Here is a 16425-nt window from a genome sequence, read left to right as displayed (position 1 = left end):
TGTTCTTACTGAGTTGGCATGGGACTTTACTGAGTAACTGAAATGTCCCTCTTTGGCATCCAAGGTAGTTTCTGTTTCTCCTGAAAGATGGACTCATTTTTTTCTCTGGACACCATTTATTTTCCCGCTTCTGGGCTTAAAGAAGTGAGAGCAGCACAAAGCTTCCTCATCGTGACTGTGTGTAAAACCTCTCCCTCCATCATCATCTGTGCATACTGATCGCTCCACATGTGCAGAGACACGTTCATCTACCTTCTGGTTCTGTCTGCCACTCTGTACCTATAGGATGGGTAGAAAGGGAAATCCCAGTATTTTTCAAATATTAAGCATAGCTCATTGGGGAAACGTGTATGACTACTGTCGCAGCACGATGAACCCTGAAGAGTTGTCACATGAACAATCTTTGGGGGAGGCTGCCTACAGTGCGGATATTTTAGAACACCAGAATTAATCCGTTTGCTTCTAGAGAAGCGCTGACCCACAGAACTTTTTGAGATCAAATATTTTATATCTGTGCTAATATGGTAGCCACTGGCCACGTGTAGTTACTGGACACTTGAAATGAGCCGAGTATAACTGAGAAGCTAAAATTTTAATTTAATTTTAATGAATTTAAAATTAATAGCCACATGTAGCTAGTGGCTTCTGTATTAGAGAGCCCATGTCTGAAGAGTAAATCCAGAAGGATGTAGACATCGAAACTTATATTCCCTTTACTTCTTCCTTTTCAGGGAAGGTCTAGTTTTGACGGACCTCAGGGGGAACCTGGAAATGTTGGCCCTCAGGTAACTATAACCACTCTTGGGTTGAATTTCACTTGCTTTTGTGGAAGAGTGAGGTAGGCTGGGGTGAAAATTGGGTTGTTTCTTTCTCTAAGGTCTTTGCTTCGCTTCTGTTCTTAGGGGTCAAGAGGAAGACGCGGTGTGCCAGGGCTGGAGGTCAGTGCTTTCCGCAAAGACTTGCTTTACGTTCTGCACGTATGGCTACTTTAAAGAGTTCTCTCTGAGGTCAAGGGGAGTGCTGGCTGGGCTGTCTGAGATTGCAGGAAGATCACTGAGAGGTTTTCATGGGACCTTTTCCACGAAGAAGACAAAGTTTGTATGGTTCCCTGCTTCCCCTCCAACCTGGAATATTTCATTTAGATTGAAAAGAAGCTAATACCTTAGTGAAAAATGGTTTTACCTCTGAAATAATGATTTTTCCATGTAAAGAAGTAGGGCTTCCTATGAGTGCTTAAGGGGATTGCATGGTCCCTAAATGAAGGAAAAAGATCGAGCTTTTACCATTTATCCAAATGGGAAGGATGCGATTAGAGGGTGGGATAAGGGGATATCTCTGTGGGGGAATTGTATTTTACTAAGCAATTATCCAGCACCAGTCACTGCATTAGACCTTATTTTTATCACCTTCTGTAAACCTTTATACAACCCTCAGAGTTATGAGCATCATTGGTTCCCTTTTATGAATAAGAGAGAAAATATGGTTTAGCAAAACTTGTCAGAGGCCACATACTAATAATAATTGGTAGAGCTGGATTCAAATCCAAAGATCAGGATCCTTTTGGAATTTTTTTACAAAATAAGTTTATTGTGTAGACTTCTCTCTAATACAGTGTGGTCGTGCTCTGCTGGTATTATTTTTTCTAGCATCGTCCTGATTTAGTGATGGAGGAAAATCACAGATTGATTTATGTCAACTCTGAGCCCAAGTGTGTGTGTGTGTGTGTGTGTGTGTGTGTGTGTGTGTGTGTGTTGGGCAATCACCTCCGAGGTACAAAGAAGATGTGACTCCTGTGTCTTTATAACAACAGTGTTGGAAAAGCACGGATGTTAAGAAATTTCAAGTCTCAAAAATCCAAACAAGTTTTGTTGACACCAAGTGAAATGTTTTTTTCTCACAAAATGTTAGGATTTGAAATAAGTTCTTAAATAGATATTTCCTGTTAATTTGGTTTTAATGCTTATGAAATAAATAATGTCTGGAACTATCATTTTATCTTACTGTTTTTATCCCCAAAAGGCAGACAGAAATAGACTGTTTTGGAGAAATTAAGTGGCTCTAGGCAGTGGAAGGAATTTCCTACTTTTGAATCATTTAATTCTTTTGTGACACTACATATCGTTTATCTAAATATCCATTAACAGTGGGTTCTCTGTTCAGTTGAGTCATGGTTATTTTTCTTTCCCTATGTCACTTCATCTCCTGTGGGTTTTTTTTAAGGTTTATTTTGAGAGACAGAGAGAGGGGTGGGGGAGAGAGAGAGACCCCCAAGTAGGTTTCACGCTGTCAGCACAGAGCCCAACACGGTGCTTGATCTCATGACTGTGAGATCATGACCTGAGTGGAAATCAAGAGTTACACCTTAACCAACCAGGTCACCTACATGCTCCCCCGCCCCCATCTCCTGTGTTATTTTAAATTTAATTTAAATCAGAGTGAAGCCTGTGCATACATTTGAAGTCAGATTGCATTATCTCCCTGTCCATTCTTCCCAGCTCTTCAGGAGCAACTCACTGCAGGCTAAGTCCTTCTGGTATAATTGCCCTTTTTCTAAACAGCATGGTTACTTTGGTATTTCTTGGTTTTCAGTTTGGGATGTTGTTCTATTGATTTCTTGCTTGTGGGGGGGATAAAGATTTTTCTTAACCTATCCATCTGCTTCTTACACTTCCCACAACTCATCCTTGCGAGATACTTACTTTCTCCACTTTTGGTCAAGACAGTTCATTGTTCATACGATTGCTAGGTAAATATTATTTGCAGCTATGTAACTCTTATTTTCTCTGAGGTACTCTTTCCCCTCATTTGCTTGTAAATTAACTTTGCCAGTTAATTATAAAGCTCTTTGACAAAACCAGTAACCTCCTAGTATATTCAAACATGTCAGGTTTATTTCTCTTGGATTTCTCCTTTCTGGCCTTCTGACCTCCTGCTCTGATTCAGACCGATTGCTGCTTGGGCCTCTGCTCTGTTTTCTTATTGGGAAGGATTGTGGAACAGTAACCGCTTATTTTGGGAGCAGAGAAAAATGTGTGCAAACTACTGTCTTTAATAGGAGACCTCTCCATTTAACACATTGTAATCTTGATGAATCCCTGTAGTTGTCTGCTCTTTTTCCTATTCAAGCTTTGATTTTTTAAATAAGAGATAAAATCATATTGAAGCGGACTACTAACATGTCAGTAGTTTGCTAGTTAACCTAGTCTTGGAACATTGGTCACATAGATTCATTTATGTTTTTGAGGCTGTGACTTGCTAACGATGAGCAAGTAATGTTGGAAGATTATAGTTTCCAAGGGTGCTGAATTCCAGATTACAGCATCCCTTGGATCTGGGGAAAATATGGCTCATTACTGTCTATAAAATTAGATATGCTGACATCTACAAGATGTATAATATGTTGAAAATTTAAATAAGATTTTGTTTATGGAAAATATTGTATTATGGCAGACAAGGCAATGCATAGATTATTTTGGCAATAAGGGGAAACTTTAATTAAGAATATCATTTTTAGGGGTGCCTGAGTGGCTCAGTCGGTTAAGCGTCTGACTTTGACTTAGGTCATGATCTCGCGGTTTTGTGAGTTCAAGCCCCGCATCGGGTTCTGTGCTGACAGCTCAGAGCCTGGAGCCTGCTTCGTATTCTGTGTCTCCTCCTCTCTCTGCCCCTCCCATGCTCATGCTCTGTCTCTCTCTGTCTCTCAATAAAAAATAAATGTTAAAAAAATTTTAAAAAAGAATATCATTTTTAAAGTGTAAGCTCACTAGCTTCCTGCAATTATTTTCATGTTTGTGTGTTTCCTGTAAGAGATAGATAGTAAGAGTTATTATAATGGATATATTATTTTATAGTCTGCTTTTCTGTTTCCAAATCATCCTATTATCATTTAAATATATTATAGCATACTCTGTAGAAGAACAACTATTTGCTAAACTATTCTTACGTTAAGCATTTAGATAATTTCTGTTAGATATTGTGGTTAGTGATGAAAAGAAAAACTGTATTACAGGGTTTTTTTCTTGCTTTTGCTTTGCTGAAATGATTCCCTTAATATAAATGTACAAGCGTGGAGGTATAACAAGAGTTTGAACTTGGCTGTATAGAACCAAGTTGTTTTCAGGATGTTGCACTCTGAATGTCACTAATGTGATGTGCAAAGATTTTCACAACCTATTTCAAAATTTCTAGCTACAGTCCTTTTAAAACTTAGCTATGTTCATAAATCTAGAAGTCAACTGTTAAAGAGCAGAATAAGATAACGATAATGATTAAGACAAGTGTTGGGGTGCCTGGGTGGCGCAGTCGGTTGAGCGTCCGACTTCAGCCAGGTCACGATCTCGCGGTCTGTGAGTTCGAGCCCCGCGTCGGGCTCTGGGCTGATGGCTCGGAGCCTGGAGCCTGTTTCCGATTCTGTGTCTCCCTCTCTCTCTGCCCCTCCCCCGTTCATGCTCTGTCTCTCTCTGTCCCAAAAATAAATAAACGTTGAAAAAAAAATTAAAAAAAAAAAAAAAGACAAGTGTTTCCCAGGATGCCTGGGTGCCTCAGTTAAGCATCAGACCCTTGGTTTTGGCTCATGGTTCGTGAGTTCAAACCCCATGTTGGGCTCTGTGCTGACCGCGCGGAGCCTGCTTGGAACTCTCTGTCTCCCTCTGTCTCTGCTTCTCCCCTGTTCATGTGCATTCACATGCTCTATAAAAAATAAATAAATACTGGGGCGCCTGGGTGGCTCAGTCGGTTAAGCATCCGACTTCAGCTCAGGTCATGATCTCGCGGTCTGTGAGTTCGAGCCCCGCATCAGCTCTGGGCTGATGGCTCAGAGCCTGGAGCCTGCTTCCGATTCTGTGTCTCCCTCGTTCTCTGCCCCTCCCCTGTTCATGCTGTGTCTCTCTCTGTCTTAAAAATAAATAAACGTTAAAAAAATTAAAAATAAATAAATAAATGCACATTTAAGAAAAAAACTTAAAAAAAGGAGTGTTTCCCATTTACCTGAACAGTTTAAAAAACTTAATAAGCACAAGAAATTGACCTACACAGTGATTAATTCTCAGTTTAAGGTTTTTTCTCTTTGCAAATCTATGAATAATTAGTAGCCTTTCTGACACATGAGCAACATGAAAAAGAAGGCAGAATAATTCACAAAATGGGTATTATCTTCAATCTTAGAAAATGTATCTTCTCTGTAGAAGTGAAACTTTTAATACGAGGGAGAAATGAAGTCAGTTATTAGACGAATTCTGTTAAGGGCTCACCCTTTGCTCAGAGAGCCAGCTTAATCCTGTAAGAATCTGTAGGGTTTATTTTTGGTTTTGTTTCAAGAACCCGTAGGGTTTAGAATTTTTTTTTTTAATGTTTTATTTATTTTTGAGACAGAGACAGAGCATGAGCAGGGGAGGGGCAGAGAGAGAAGGAGACACAGAATCCGAAGCAAGCTCCAGGCTCTGAGCTGTCAGCACAGAGCCCGACGCAGGGCTTAAATCCACGAACTGTGAGATCATGACCTGACCAAAGTCAGACGCTTAACCAACTGAGCCACCCAGGCGCCACACAAGAACCCGTAGGGTTTTAAAGTCAGGTTTCTGCCCTTTCTCTTTGTGCTTCATGTGCCTTCCCCCAGAAGGTCCGCTTGTTGCTGTGTTCAACATTCTGAGTTCCTTCACGTGGGATAAGAGTCCTTAACACCAGTGAATACTTAGCCCATATCCCTTAAAAGGAATGGATGGCCTTTGAGGAACCCGTTATTATGTCAAATGGGAGCTTGAGTTGTTTAAACAAGGTGTTTTTCTTCTATCACTAAGCTAAGACATTGGAAAGAGTCATGCAAAAACTGAAAAAAAAATCTGGCTTTGCAACATAAGTGGAGCCCCCTCCCCCCATATCTTCTCACATTCCATATCCTAACAGAACTGAGCACAGACAATCAAATCTTTCTTATCTTTCTCTTGTGGCTGTCAAATGACATATTGCAGGGAAGCCTGCCTTCAATAGGAACCCTAAGGGTGCCTGGTGAACTCACTAAGTTTTGTTCATTTTAACAGGGTATGCGTGGAGAATCCGGTGAACGGGGTTACCCGGGAGAGCTTGGATACTCAGGCCCACAGGTTGTATCAGTGAAGTTGATTTTAGTGCTAAAGGATATTTGTTTGAAATTATAACTTAGATATTTGGATGGGGATTTAACATATATCAGAATGGCCTTGGATACCTCTTTTCCAGGGCCTTTCCCAAGCAGATTGTGTATCTCTCTCCTGGGCAGGTTGAACCCTAATAGCAATATTTGTGAATTCTTAAGATGTCTTAAATATGGCCTTAAGCAGTTGTATTAACCCATTTAATCCTTTAAGGGGGGGGGTTATTATCCCTATTTTACAGAGAGAAGTAGAGGGGGGGATAGAGAAGTAAGGTAAAGTGGCCAAGCTCCCACAGTTAGTAAATGATAAAGATGGGATTCAAACTCAAGCAGTCTAGTTATCAAATCTGTGCTCTTAATTACTGCCTTTGAAACCGTATTGAACTTACTCAAACAGTACTTAATTCATTAAAATTTTATTCAGTTTGGCATAAAAAATCAGCGAAGTGTTTATTGAGTATCTGTAATACATAAGTCACTTTGCTAATAGGCGTGGGACCTTCAGGAAGGACGTTAAGGCCAGGAAGAGTCTTGCCCTCAAGCAGGGTGTTGTAACGGATTCAGTGATAACTGGAAATTTAAATTTCCCCGTCCAGTTCTTTTGGAATCTTCTAAGCATAACCCAAATCTGTCATTCTGTAAACCCTTCTGGAACATGTTCTGCATCTTTCTTTTAAAAGCCAAATTGTTCCCAACTATCAAGTGGAAGAACTTGAAAACAACACATTTTACTCACACATTGAATCATTCTCCATAACCTTAAAAACTCTATGAGCGTCAGGTGATAACTTTGAAAGGTTTCTGTTGTTTTTCGACTTGACAAAGGTACTAAAGGAAGAAATGGGTAATCAAAGTGTAATTAGGGATTGTATTTATTTTATGATAGAAAAGTGTCTGAACATAGGGGAAAACAACCTAGAGATATATTTTTGCCTTTATTTTGATCGCTGGCTTAATTCAAATTTGGACCCCCTGCCACCGTTGTGTCCTGGGTTTCTCTTTTATATTCACTCTATCCTACTGCTGAATGCAAGGGGAACATGTTGTTTTGTGAACCATGAGCAAGATAATCAATAAAACCTCTCCTTAATTTCACCTCCCACTGGGATGTGGGTATGATGCTGTGTTTAAATAGATGACTACAATACCTCACCCAGGAGTATAGAGGCCATGATAAATGCTTTTAATAGGAAAACATTTTTTTTCAGAAAAGCTGGAGAAAAATTAGTGTTGAAATCAGTACAATAAAATAGATTGGGGAGAAAATGGGTAACTCCCCAGCAATGTGTCCAGTGTGATTAGGCTTCTTAAAGGTCCTATTGGTTCTTGAAAAAATCAAAATGTGCTCTTGTGTGTGTACAGAGAAGGTTGAATTTTCAAAGGAGATCAATATCCCAGCAGCCCCTTTCATTCCCCTTTGAGGATTTAAAACTAGTTGGGTGTATTAAAATATAAAAGCAATGTTCTGAGATTTTAGGGCTCATCAGATTCAACTGCAGAGGTGGTCACAAATATGGATGCTGAAGGCTCATATCCAGTGCTTCAGATGGAGTGAGTCTGGGTTGCTTTGGTGCTGATGCTGCTGAATAAAGTGTGATACATGTGATAGTGATGGGTCAGGGCACCTTGATTTGTGCTCCCGTCGGTGACCAAGGCGACTTTGTGGTTACATGGGAAATAGATCATAAACACTGATTGAATTCTAATGTCATCTTTGAATCAGGGACCAAGAGGAAGGCAAGGACAACCAGGAAATTCTGGACCAAAAGGCTCACTGGGTGCTAAGGTACATTTGAAAAACGAAAAACTACAGCAGAGTTGCATATTAACAGTGGCCAATTCATACACCTGAGTGTTCCTGGATAAATAACATAAAGCTACACTGTTTGTTCTGGAATTGGTAGGTATCAGGGGTTTCTAGAAATAGCTAACTTGATCACTGGCTGTACCGCCTTCTATTCTGGTAAATTGTGGGAATATGGTGATCAGTGAGATTGGGTTAGAGCCCCAAGGGTGTTTAACACAAACTGATCATGACTTACCTATAGTGCAAGGAAAAATAGAGCTGTACAGAGGTATAAACGGCCAATATGATCCTCACAAGCATAAAAAGAAGCGTTACTATCCCAATTTTATAGATAAGGAAACCGAGGCTCAAAGGGATTAAAAATGATTTGTCATGGGGATGGTACATGGTGGATTTGGCTTCCAACTTGTTCTTTCTAGTGCCCCTTCTACTCCTGACCCAGTCTCCCAGTGGTTCATAGAAGCGTCAGACCACATTGAGACAGATGATTAGGAGTGGCTTCCTGATGATGGGAGCATTTGACATAGCTTAAATTCTGAGCAGCATGGTTTAAGTTAGGGATAAGCGTCTTGATCTGGAGATTCAAAATAGCAACACCAGGATGGCCTATGCCCTAGTTCTGTTCGTATTGACTCTCGATCAGAAAAAGTCTAGCCTTGGGGCGCCTGGGTGGCACAGTTGGTTGAGCGTCCGACTTCAGCCAGGTCACGATCTCGCAGTCCGGGAGTTCGAGCCCCGCGTCAGGCTCTGGGCTGATGGCTCAGAGCCTGGAGCCTGTTTCCGATTCTGTGTCTCCCTCTCTCTCTGCCCCTCCCCCGTTCATGCTCTGTCTCTCTCTGTCCCCAAAATAAATAAAAACGTTGAAAAAAAAAATTAAAAAAAAAAAAAAGAAAAAAAAAAGAAAAAAAAAGAAAAAGTCTAGCCTTGTACTGATTGTATTATTTTCATTCTCATTTGATAGTATTTTCTGTTTGGAGTAGGTGAAAGTCTAGGTGTTTGTCTTCCTGATCTCTTAATCAAACGGCGTTTTTCCCTCTAGTAGCCAGATCATCGCTCCAGTGCTCAGAGCTTGGTAGATGTGGCCTCTTACATAGAACGCCTCCCCCCTTCTCCCCCACCCCACCACCAGCCCAGACGTTAAATGTGTATATGAAGCATTTTGTATGTTGAAGGATACAATTAATTGTATAAAACACTAAAGGTGATTTATGAGTATATTACCAGTTCCAGACCATTTCAATAATAACAAGAGAGTCAGGGAGTTAACTTTGTGGCCCTTGAGTTGATTTTGGTTGTGGTCTTGTTGTAGGGGATTCCTGGGCCTCCAGGGACAGTTGGTTCAAAAGGGAAAGCGGGACCAACAGGAATGAAGGTAAATGTCAGAGAACACATCTTTTTTTTTTTTTTTTTTCTTGGAAGTTGGGTATTCTCATGTGAATCTCTCCGTATGTGATCATTTCCAGTGTGAGTTTTTGATATCATTGGTGATGGTATTGACTATACCTTATAGTTGGACAGTGGATACAGAGAAGGAAAGACATATAGACTGACGTATAGAAAGATAGATAGACGGCCACCTATATCACTAGGCAAAGACATATCAATAAATAAATATATGGGTTCTCTACATTCACACCTAGGAAAAGCCAGAAAAATATAAAATTCTGTCACGGATGCCATATACCTCATTTCACTAATTTTCAGTGCCCAAATCTCCACTATATTTGTTAGTAATCTCTGTGTAACAAAGTCCAGAGGAAGATACTCACCTTAGACTGTATGGTGTTGGCAACAGGACCTGAATAAGTGTGACTGTAAACTCTCTAAGGAAAATGACATAAAACTGCATGAACTCATAGGAAAAAATTAACTTCATGTTTACCTTTTGTTACAAAAGGGAGATCTTGGTGACACAGGAGCCACAGGCCCACGGGGTCGACAAGGACTCAGAGGGCAACCTGTAAGTCTGGCTTCTCTGTTTTGGACTCTCGGCTGAATTTCTTGTTTGTTATTTGTTCTTGTTTCACACAAAGTTCGAATATTCCTGATGAATTTTGGGGTGCAAATATGATATGATCGCCAGAGCTGTTGTGACCCTAAAGAGTCAAAGGTTCTCAAACTCCTCCCATAAATAAAGAACCGAAAGATGTCTTGGGATTTATTTTGCCTCCTCACATGTTGTGGAAGAGGGATACGCCAGTGAGCCTCGTCTGTTTGACAAAGATGTTTTCTTTTTTTTTTTTTTTTTAATTTTTTTTTTCAACGTTTATTTATTTTTGGGACAGAGAGAGACAGAGCATGAATGGGCGAGGGGCAGAGAGAGAGGGAGACACAGAATCGGAAACAGGCTCCAGGCTCTGAGCCATCAGCCCAGAGCCCGACGCGGGGCTCGAACTCACGGACCATGAGATCGTGACCTGGCTGAAGTCGGACGCTTAACCGACTGCGCCACCCAGGCGCCCCGACAAAGATGTTTTCTAAGCATTTGAGATTTTTTGGAATACAGATGTGTTCAATGAAACAATTTTTCCAGGGACACAAATAAGACAGGCAATCAGACTTGCAAACTTTTAAGTGCATGGCCTCAATTACCCAGAACATAGAAATAACCTTTGGAGACCAAGGATCATCAAAGGTTTACTTGAACAGATAATCCTCCCAGGGACAGGGCTCTGCATTTAGACCTTAGCCATCCCTCTGAACATGAGAGCCAGTTAGTTTTTTTATGACTATTTTCAATTCATCATTTTATTGGAATGAGCTTTATGATAGGGAGAAATGTGGTCTCTCCTGCAGCTCCTATGTTTGAGATTTCTTTCATCAACAGTGGGAACACCCTGCCATTGTTTTGCACTCAACATTGAAATTGCATTTGTTAGCAAGGGGAGAAGAAAAAAGCAGGCCAAAAAGCTTAAAATTAAATGTGCAAGGGGGAGAAAATAGAACAAGATTACTGTCAAAAGGAATATGGGATAAGTAGTGTTCTGCATCTACTCTCAGTTCGGGTGATGAAGTTAATGCTGTTTCACTTTATTAAAATTTCCTGGTTTAAAATAACACAAAGGTTGTTTCTACCGGTCTCTCCTTGGGACGGATGAAGCTGGGGAGCAATGCCTTTCTGGAAGGTGTCATTTCAGGAGTGTCAGAAGCGGTTATCTCCAAGATAGGCGGTTTGGATCTCTGAAATTTGTAGGTGCCCGAGGCTGTGTGTGTCCTTCAGCAGAGAGAAAACGGAGGAGCAGCAAATGAACCTCATTTGCATCTTTTTTGTCCCCAAACAATTCATCTTTGGCAATCTTCTTTATCTTATTCTTTTTCATTTTTCTAATGTTTCAGGCTTTTCCCCCTTAGGCCATAGGAATGATCTTTGTGGCTTAAAACTTAAAATTGTTCTCCTCAGTTGACTGCTTGGTTTAGGTGCAGTTTTTGTCCATTCAGCAAGGTGCACCTAAAAGGTTCTGAATTTACCCGTTGTCATAGGAAGTTCACTGTGTATATGTACAGATGCTAAGATCCCAGTAGTGTCATGAACATATTCATAATTGTTGTCATCACCATCACCTCTGCTTCCACTATCACTGCCTCCACCACGAACACTGTCATCATGACCAAGATCACCACCATTGCCATCATCACCTCCACCGCCCCCTCCCCCCCCTCCCCCCCCCAGAATAACTTGCTTCCAACCAGTGTTGGAAGTGGAATGAAAATTCAGGTCTGTCTGGGTATACGTCCTATGCACTTATTCACTAAAGTCTATTGCCTCCATCCCAGTCTTTTCCTCCGTAAGTCTGCATTTATCTCTAGAGATTTGCCAAATTCTAGAGTTTCTTCCTTTGTTACTTTACCCTGCAAAGAAAGGAAATTTAGCCCAAGAGGGATTTTGTACAGTGATGTGGCTCCCTACATCTGTGGCATCATTTTGGTGAGGTACAGAATCTTGCTAAAGAAGAAGTTAAAATTGAAAAAAAAATACTTTTCAGGTTTTAAATCCTTATCCTCTCCTTATCCTATAAAGGTAGCCGAGGATTTATCCTATGATACAGTATAAGCCTCCACCAAGCCCCTCTGCCTTCTCCACTTCCTTGCACTGCTGATTAATCCAAGGGTTCAGATAATATTGTCAACCAGTATTGATCTGGATGACTCTACCATTCATCTTGTGTCATTTTCTTAGGGTCTTACTGGTCCAGATGGATATGGACATCCGGGAAGAAAAGGAAAAAAGGTGAGGGTTATCTTACAGGGTATTCTGAACTAACTACTACGGTGATTTGTTTTTAATTTTACTAGAATAAGTCTTTATTATCCAAGTGGTATGCCAGAAATGGTTTCTAAATGCTGCTTATGACATGTTATAGCTGCCAGACCTCCCTCCTTAAAAAATAAAAGCTGATTTTGTTACTGCCTTATTTAAAACTTGAACTCCTTTCCTCATCTTCCACCTATGCCAGATATTTCCACCCCAGCCAAGAACTTCCCTAATTTCCTGTCTTTGCAAACACTCTTGACTCTATTTAGGCATGTCCTTACACACCTCCCTCCTTTGGACTTTTTTCACACATTTTCTCAGATCAACTCACGTATCAACTTTTCCTTGTGGAACCCTTCTTGGACTCCCCCATGGAAAGATTTGGTTGTCCTATACTCTGTGTTCCTCACGCACATTGGTCATGTTTCTATAGTAGCCCCTTTCTATTGAGGTTATATTGAGGTTTATCCCTACATATCTGGCTACCTCCCAGTTTGTGAATTTGACAGTCGATTGCACCTTATTCAATTTCGTATTGCTGGAATGAGCCTGGCACAGAGTAGGTACTCAGTAAGTATATTTGGATATTTCTACTCTCATAAGGATATGGTATTTTAACATGTAGTTAATGGGTTACTGACAGGTTTTTAAGAATGGAAATCACATGAAGACTGTTGAACAAATGTCAATAGCTACAGTTATTCTGAGTGCTTCAGTCTGCGAGTTACCATTTATTGCTTCACAACATAAGAAATCACTAGGATGTTTAGTGATGCCCAGCTACTTAACCCTGCAATTGTCTTGTTTCCCTGGATGACACTGTTGCCATTTTATTGATCAGGATATTGCCCTTAGTATAATTAATGTGTATACATGCCCAAAACATAGTAGGCTCTTAGTAAATATCTGCGCAATGACGAACCATGGGTGCCTTGGTGATCATCTAGTTCAGCCTTTTTGATTTATAGATACGAAAATTGAGATGTGGAGAAATGGAGTGATTTGCCGATAGTCACACAGCTGCTTAGAGACAGAGCTGAGTGTAGAAGCTAGCCCATTGGAGCTCCATCCTGGCAAATTAAGTCTTTCTTCTCTAGGGGAGAGTTTGCATAACAGGGGAATTCTGGGTAGAATTCAAATGTCCAGTTTTTCAAAGTTTATTTTATTTATTTTGACAGACAGAGAGAGTGTGCATGAGCAGGGAGGGCACAGAGGGAGAGAGAGAGAATCCCAAGCCGGCTCCACACTGTCAGCACAGGGCTGGATATGGGGCTCGATGTCACGAGCCGTGAGATTATGACCCGAGCTGAGATTAAGAGTCAGGTGATTAACTGGCTGAGCCACCCAGGCCCCCCTCAAATGTTCACGTTTTAAGCCACATACCAGCCCTGGTACTACATCCAAAGCAGCCTATGCTTATTGTGGTATGGCTAACACTGTGGATTCAGTCCACACTGCATGGGTTTTTCCTGGCAAGGCTTCATGGCCTCACTTTAAATAGCCCTATTGCTGCTTGGCCAGCTGGCTACCATTCCCTTCTCTGTTCATTTTCCTCTCTGAATCAATTGATTCATCCCTGCTCCCCTCTCCTCAGACTTCCAAGACCTGCTTTCTCTCCCACGTTTTCAGCAGGTGATTGTGCTTCTTGTTTCATTAATTAAATAGGAGCAGTGAGCAGAGAACCTCTACATACATCTGCCACTACGTAGGCCAGCCTCTGTACCCTGCCTTCCCTCTTCCTGCTGTGGATAAGAGTCCATGCCCTTGTCTAAGACTGATCTCTTCTCTCATGGGCTGCACTCTGTTCCCCTTTTGCTTCCTTCCTGGGTCCTTTCCCTTCTGCAATTCCCTTCTGTAATGTTTTTCCCTCTCCACAGATCATTCCTGTCAGTATACAAAGAAGTGGGAATATCACCCCTCCCACAAGCAAACAGACAATAAAAAAAACAACAACACTCATTTAACTACACAATACCATTGTCCCTTTTCTCTCTGGCAAAATTCTTTGAAAGAGTAAGTCTAGATCTGTGGTTCTCACCCAGGGGTGATTTTACCCTCTAGAAGATGTTCTGGTTGTCACGCCAGGGGAGGGGATGCAAATGGCACCTAGTGAGTAGAGACCAGAGATACTATTTTTCATCCTACAAAACACAGGACACCCCTCGCAACGAAGAAGAATGGTCAGGTCGAAAATGTTAGTAGTGCCGAGGTTGAGAAACTCCACTTTCTTTCCTCTGGTTCTCTCTAACTGGTGACAATTGAGCCTTCACCCCTCAGCTCTGCCCGCGCAACGACTAAACACCTTTAGTCAAGGTGAGACCCATGGTGCTGAATCCATTGGTCACTTCTCTGCCCACATCATACTCTGCGTCTCAGCAGAATTTGACAAAGGGGATCAGGAGCTTATTCTTGGAACCTTTCCTCTCTCATCGTCCAGACCAGCCCACTCACTTGTTTTTTGCTGACTGCTCTTTCTCAGTTTCTTTGGAATGTTCTTGACCTCTAAATATTAGAAAACTCAGGGATCTATCTTTCTACTTCTCTTACTTCCCTCTTTACTCACTTCTCAGGTGACCTTATCCAGTTACATAGCATCAAGTATCATCTATCCTGTGATCTCCAGCGTATTTCTCCAGCTTGGACCATACTCTTAAACTCTAAATATGTTTCCACCTTAAAGTTGGCATGTCCCCAAACAGCCTCCTCCTCCTCCTTCCTTCTTCTTCTTTTGTTTGTTAACCTTTGATTCTGGAAAAATTCAAACATGTGTACAAGTGGAGAGACTAATATAATGACACCTATCCCCATGCTCAAAGAATAAAAATCCTTGACCAATTTAATGTTGTTTTTTATGTATTCCACCACACATATATCTTTCTCCCAATTATTTTGAAGCAAATCCCAGATATCATATATTCCATGAGTAAATATTTCAAGCTGCATCTCTAAAAAATTCTTTAAAAACATAACCACAGGGGCATCTGGGTGGCTCAGTCTGTCAAGCGTCTGACCCTTGATCTCAGCTCAGGTCTTGATCTCAGGGCCATGAGTTCAAGCTCCGTGTTGTGCCCCACATTAGGTGTGCAGCCTACTCAAAAAACTAATAAAATAAAATAACAACAATACATTATCAACCGAAGAATTAACACCGATCCTTTAATTTCATCAAACATCTGGTCAGCCACAACAATTGCCCTGACAACCTGCCTCTCCTCCAGCCTTCCCCATCTCAGGGAGTGGAGCCTCCCTCCTGCCAGTTGCTCAGGGCAGACATTTCCCCATCTTTAACAAATGTCTGTCTCTCACCCCCTATATTTAATCCATCAACAAATAATGGTGAGTCCACCCTCCAAATACGTGCAGCCTCTCATCACCTCTCACCACCACCACTGCCATCCTCTGGGCCAAGACAGCATGATTTGCACCTGGATTACTGCAGTGGCCTCCTAAATGTTCTCCCTGCTTCTACTCTTGCCTCATCTAGTTAGTCCTCCATGTAGCAGCCAGAGCCCTATTTTATTTTATTTTATCTTGTATTTTAAATATTTTATTTTCAAGCAAACTCTACACCCAACATGGGACTTGAACTTGCAACCCCAAGATCAAGAGTCACATGCTGTACTGACTGAGCCAGTCAGGTACCCCCAGAGCCATCTTTTAAATGCATAGTTAGATCACTCAAAGTCCAGCTGTGCCTCCTGATGTCATTCAGAATTAACCCCACTGTTAACATGGCCTACAGGATTCTATATAATCTGGCCCCTCTGTGAACTCTCTGACATTATCTCCGCCTCCTCCCCTCCCCCTATTCTGCTTCAGTGTCCCTCAAACACAGGACAGGTTCATATTCTTGCCTCCGGATTCTTCATACACTCTTCCCTCTGCTCAGAATGCTCTTTTCCCAGATACCTGTTTGGCTGGCTTTCTTGATTTATGCTGGTCTTGGCCCAAATGCCACCTTCACCAAAAAGCTTTGTCCAACCACCTCATATAAAATAATGACCCTCTTCCTAACCCCATCGATATCATTCTTTATTCTTTAATCTCCTTTCTGGAATAGCATTTCTCTCTCCCTGACATACTTTTCTTCCTTACTAACAGTTAAGTTCCATGATAGCAGGGTCTTTGTTCAGTGCTGAATTCCCAGTGCTTAGAAAAGTGGTTAGCATATAGGTGCTAAATAAATATTTGTTGAATGAACAGTTGCTTTGTAGTGTGCCTTTGATCTGACAACGGGCA

The 16425-nt window shown here is 41.3% G+C and overlaps 1 protein-coding gene across 3 annotated transcripts in view; it reads left to right on the top strand.

The window, feature by feature from the left end:
- LOC122492004 (collagen alpha-4(VI) chain-like) overlaps positions 1-16425 on the top strand; it is a 118951-nt gene that overhangs the window by 62944 nt on the left and 39582 nt on the right. For all 3 annotated transcript variants that reach the window (XM_043595428.1, XM_043595425.1, XM_043595427.1), the window contains exons 19-25: positions 732-785; positions 903-938; positions 6036-6098; positions 7851-7913; positions 9244-9306; positions 9832-9894; positions 12112-12162. In XM_043595428.1, the coding sequence (XP_043451363.1) occupies positions 732-785; positions 903-938; positions 6036-6098; positions 7851-7913; positions 9244-9306; positions 9832-9894; positions 12112-12162 (393 nt within the window). The remainder of the gene's footprint in view (positions 1-731; positions 786-902; positions 939-6035; positions 6099-7850; positions 7914-9243; positions 9307-9831; positions 9895-12111; positions 12163-16425) is intronic.

This window comes from Prionailurus bengalensis, chromosome C2 (genome assembly GCF_016509475.1).
Source record: "Prionailurus bengalensis isolate Pbe53 chromosome C2, Fcat_Pben_1.1_paternal_pri, whole genome shotgun sequence".
Classification (NCBI taxonomy): domain Eukaryota; kingdom Metazoa; phylum Chordata; class Mammalia; order Carnivora; family Felidae; genus Prionailurus; species Prionailurus bengalensis.
This window is presented reverse-complemented; position numbering and strand designations above follow the sequence as displayed.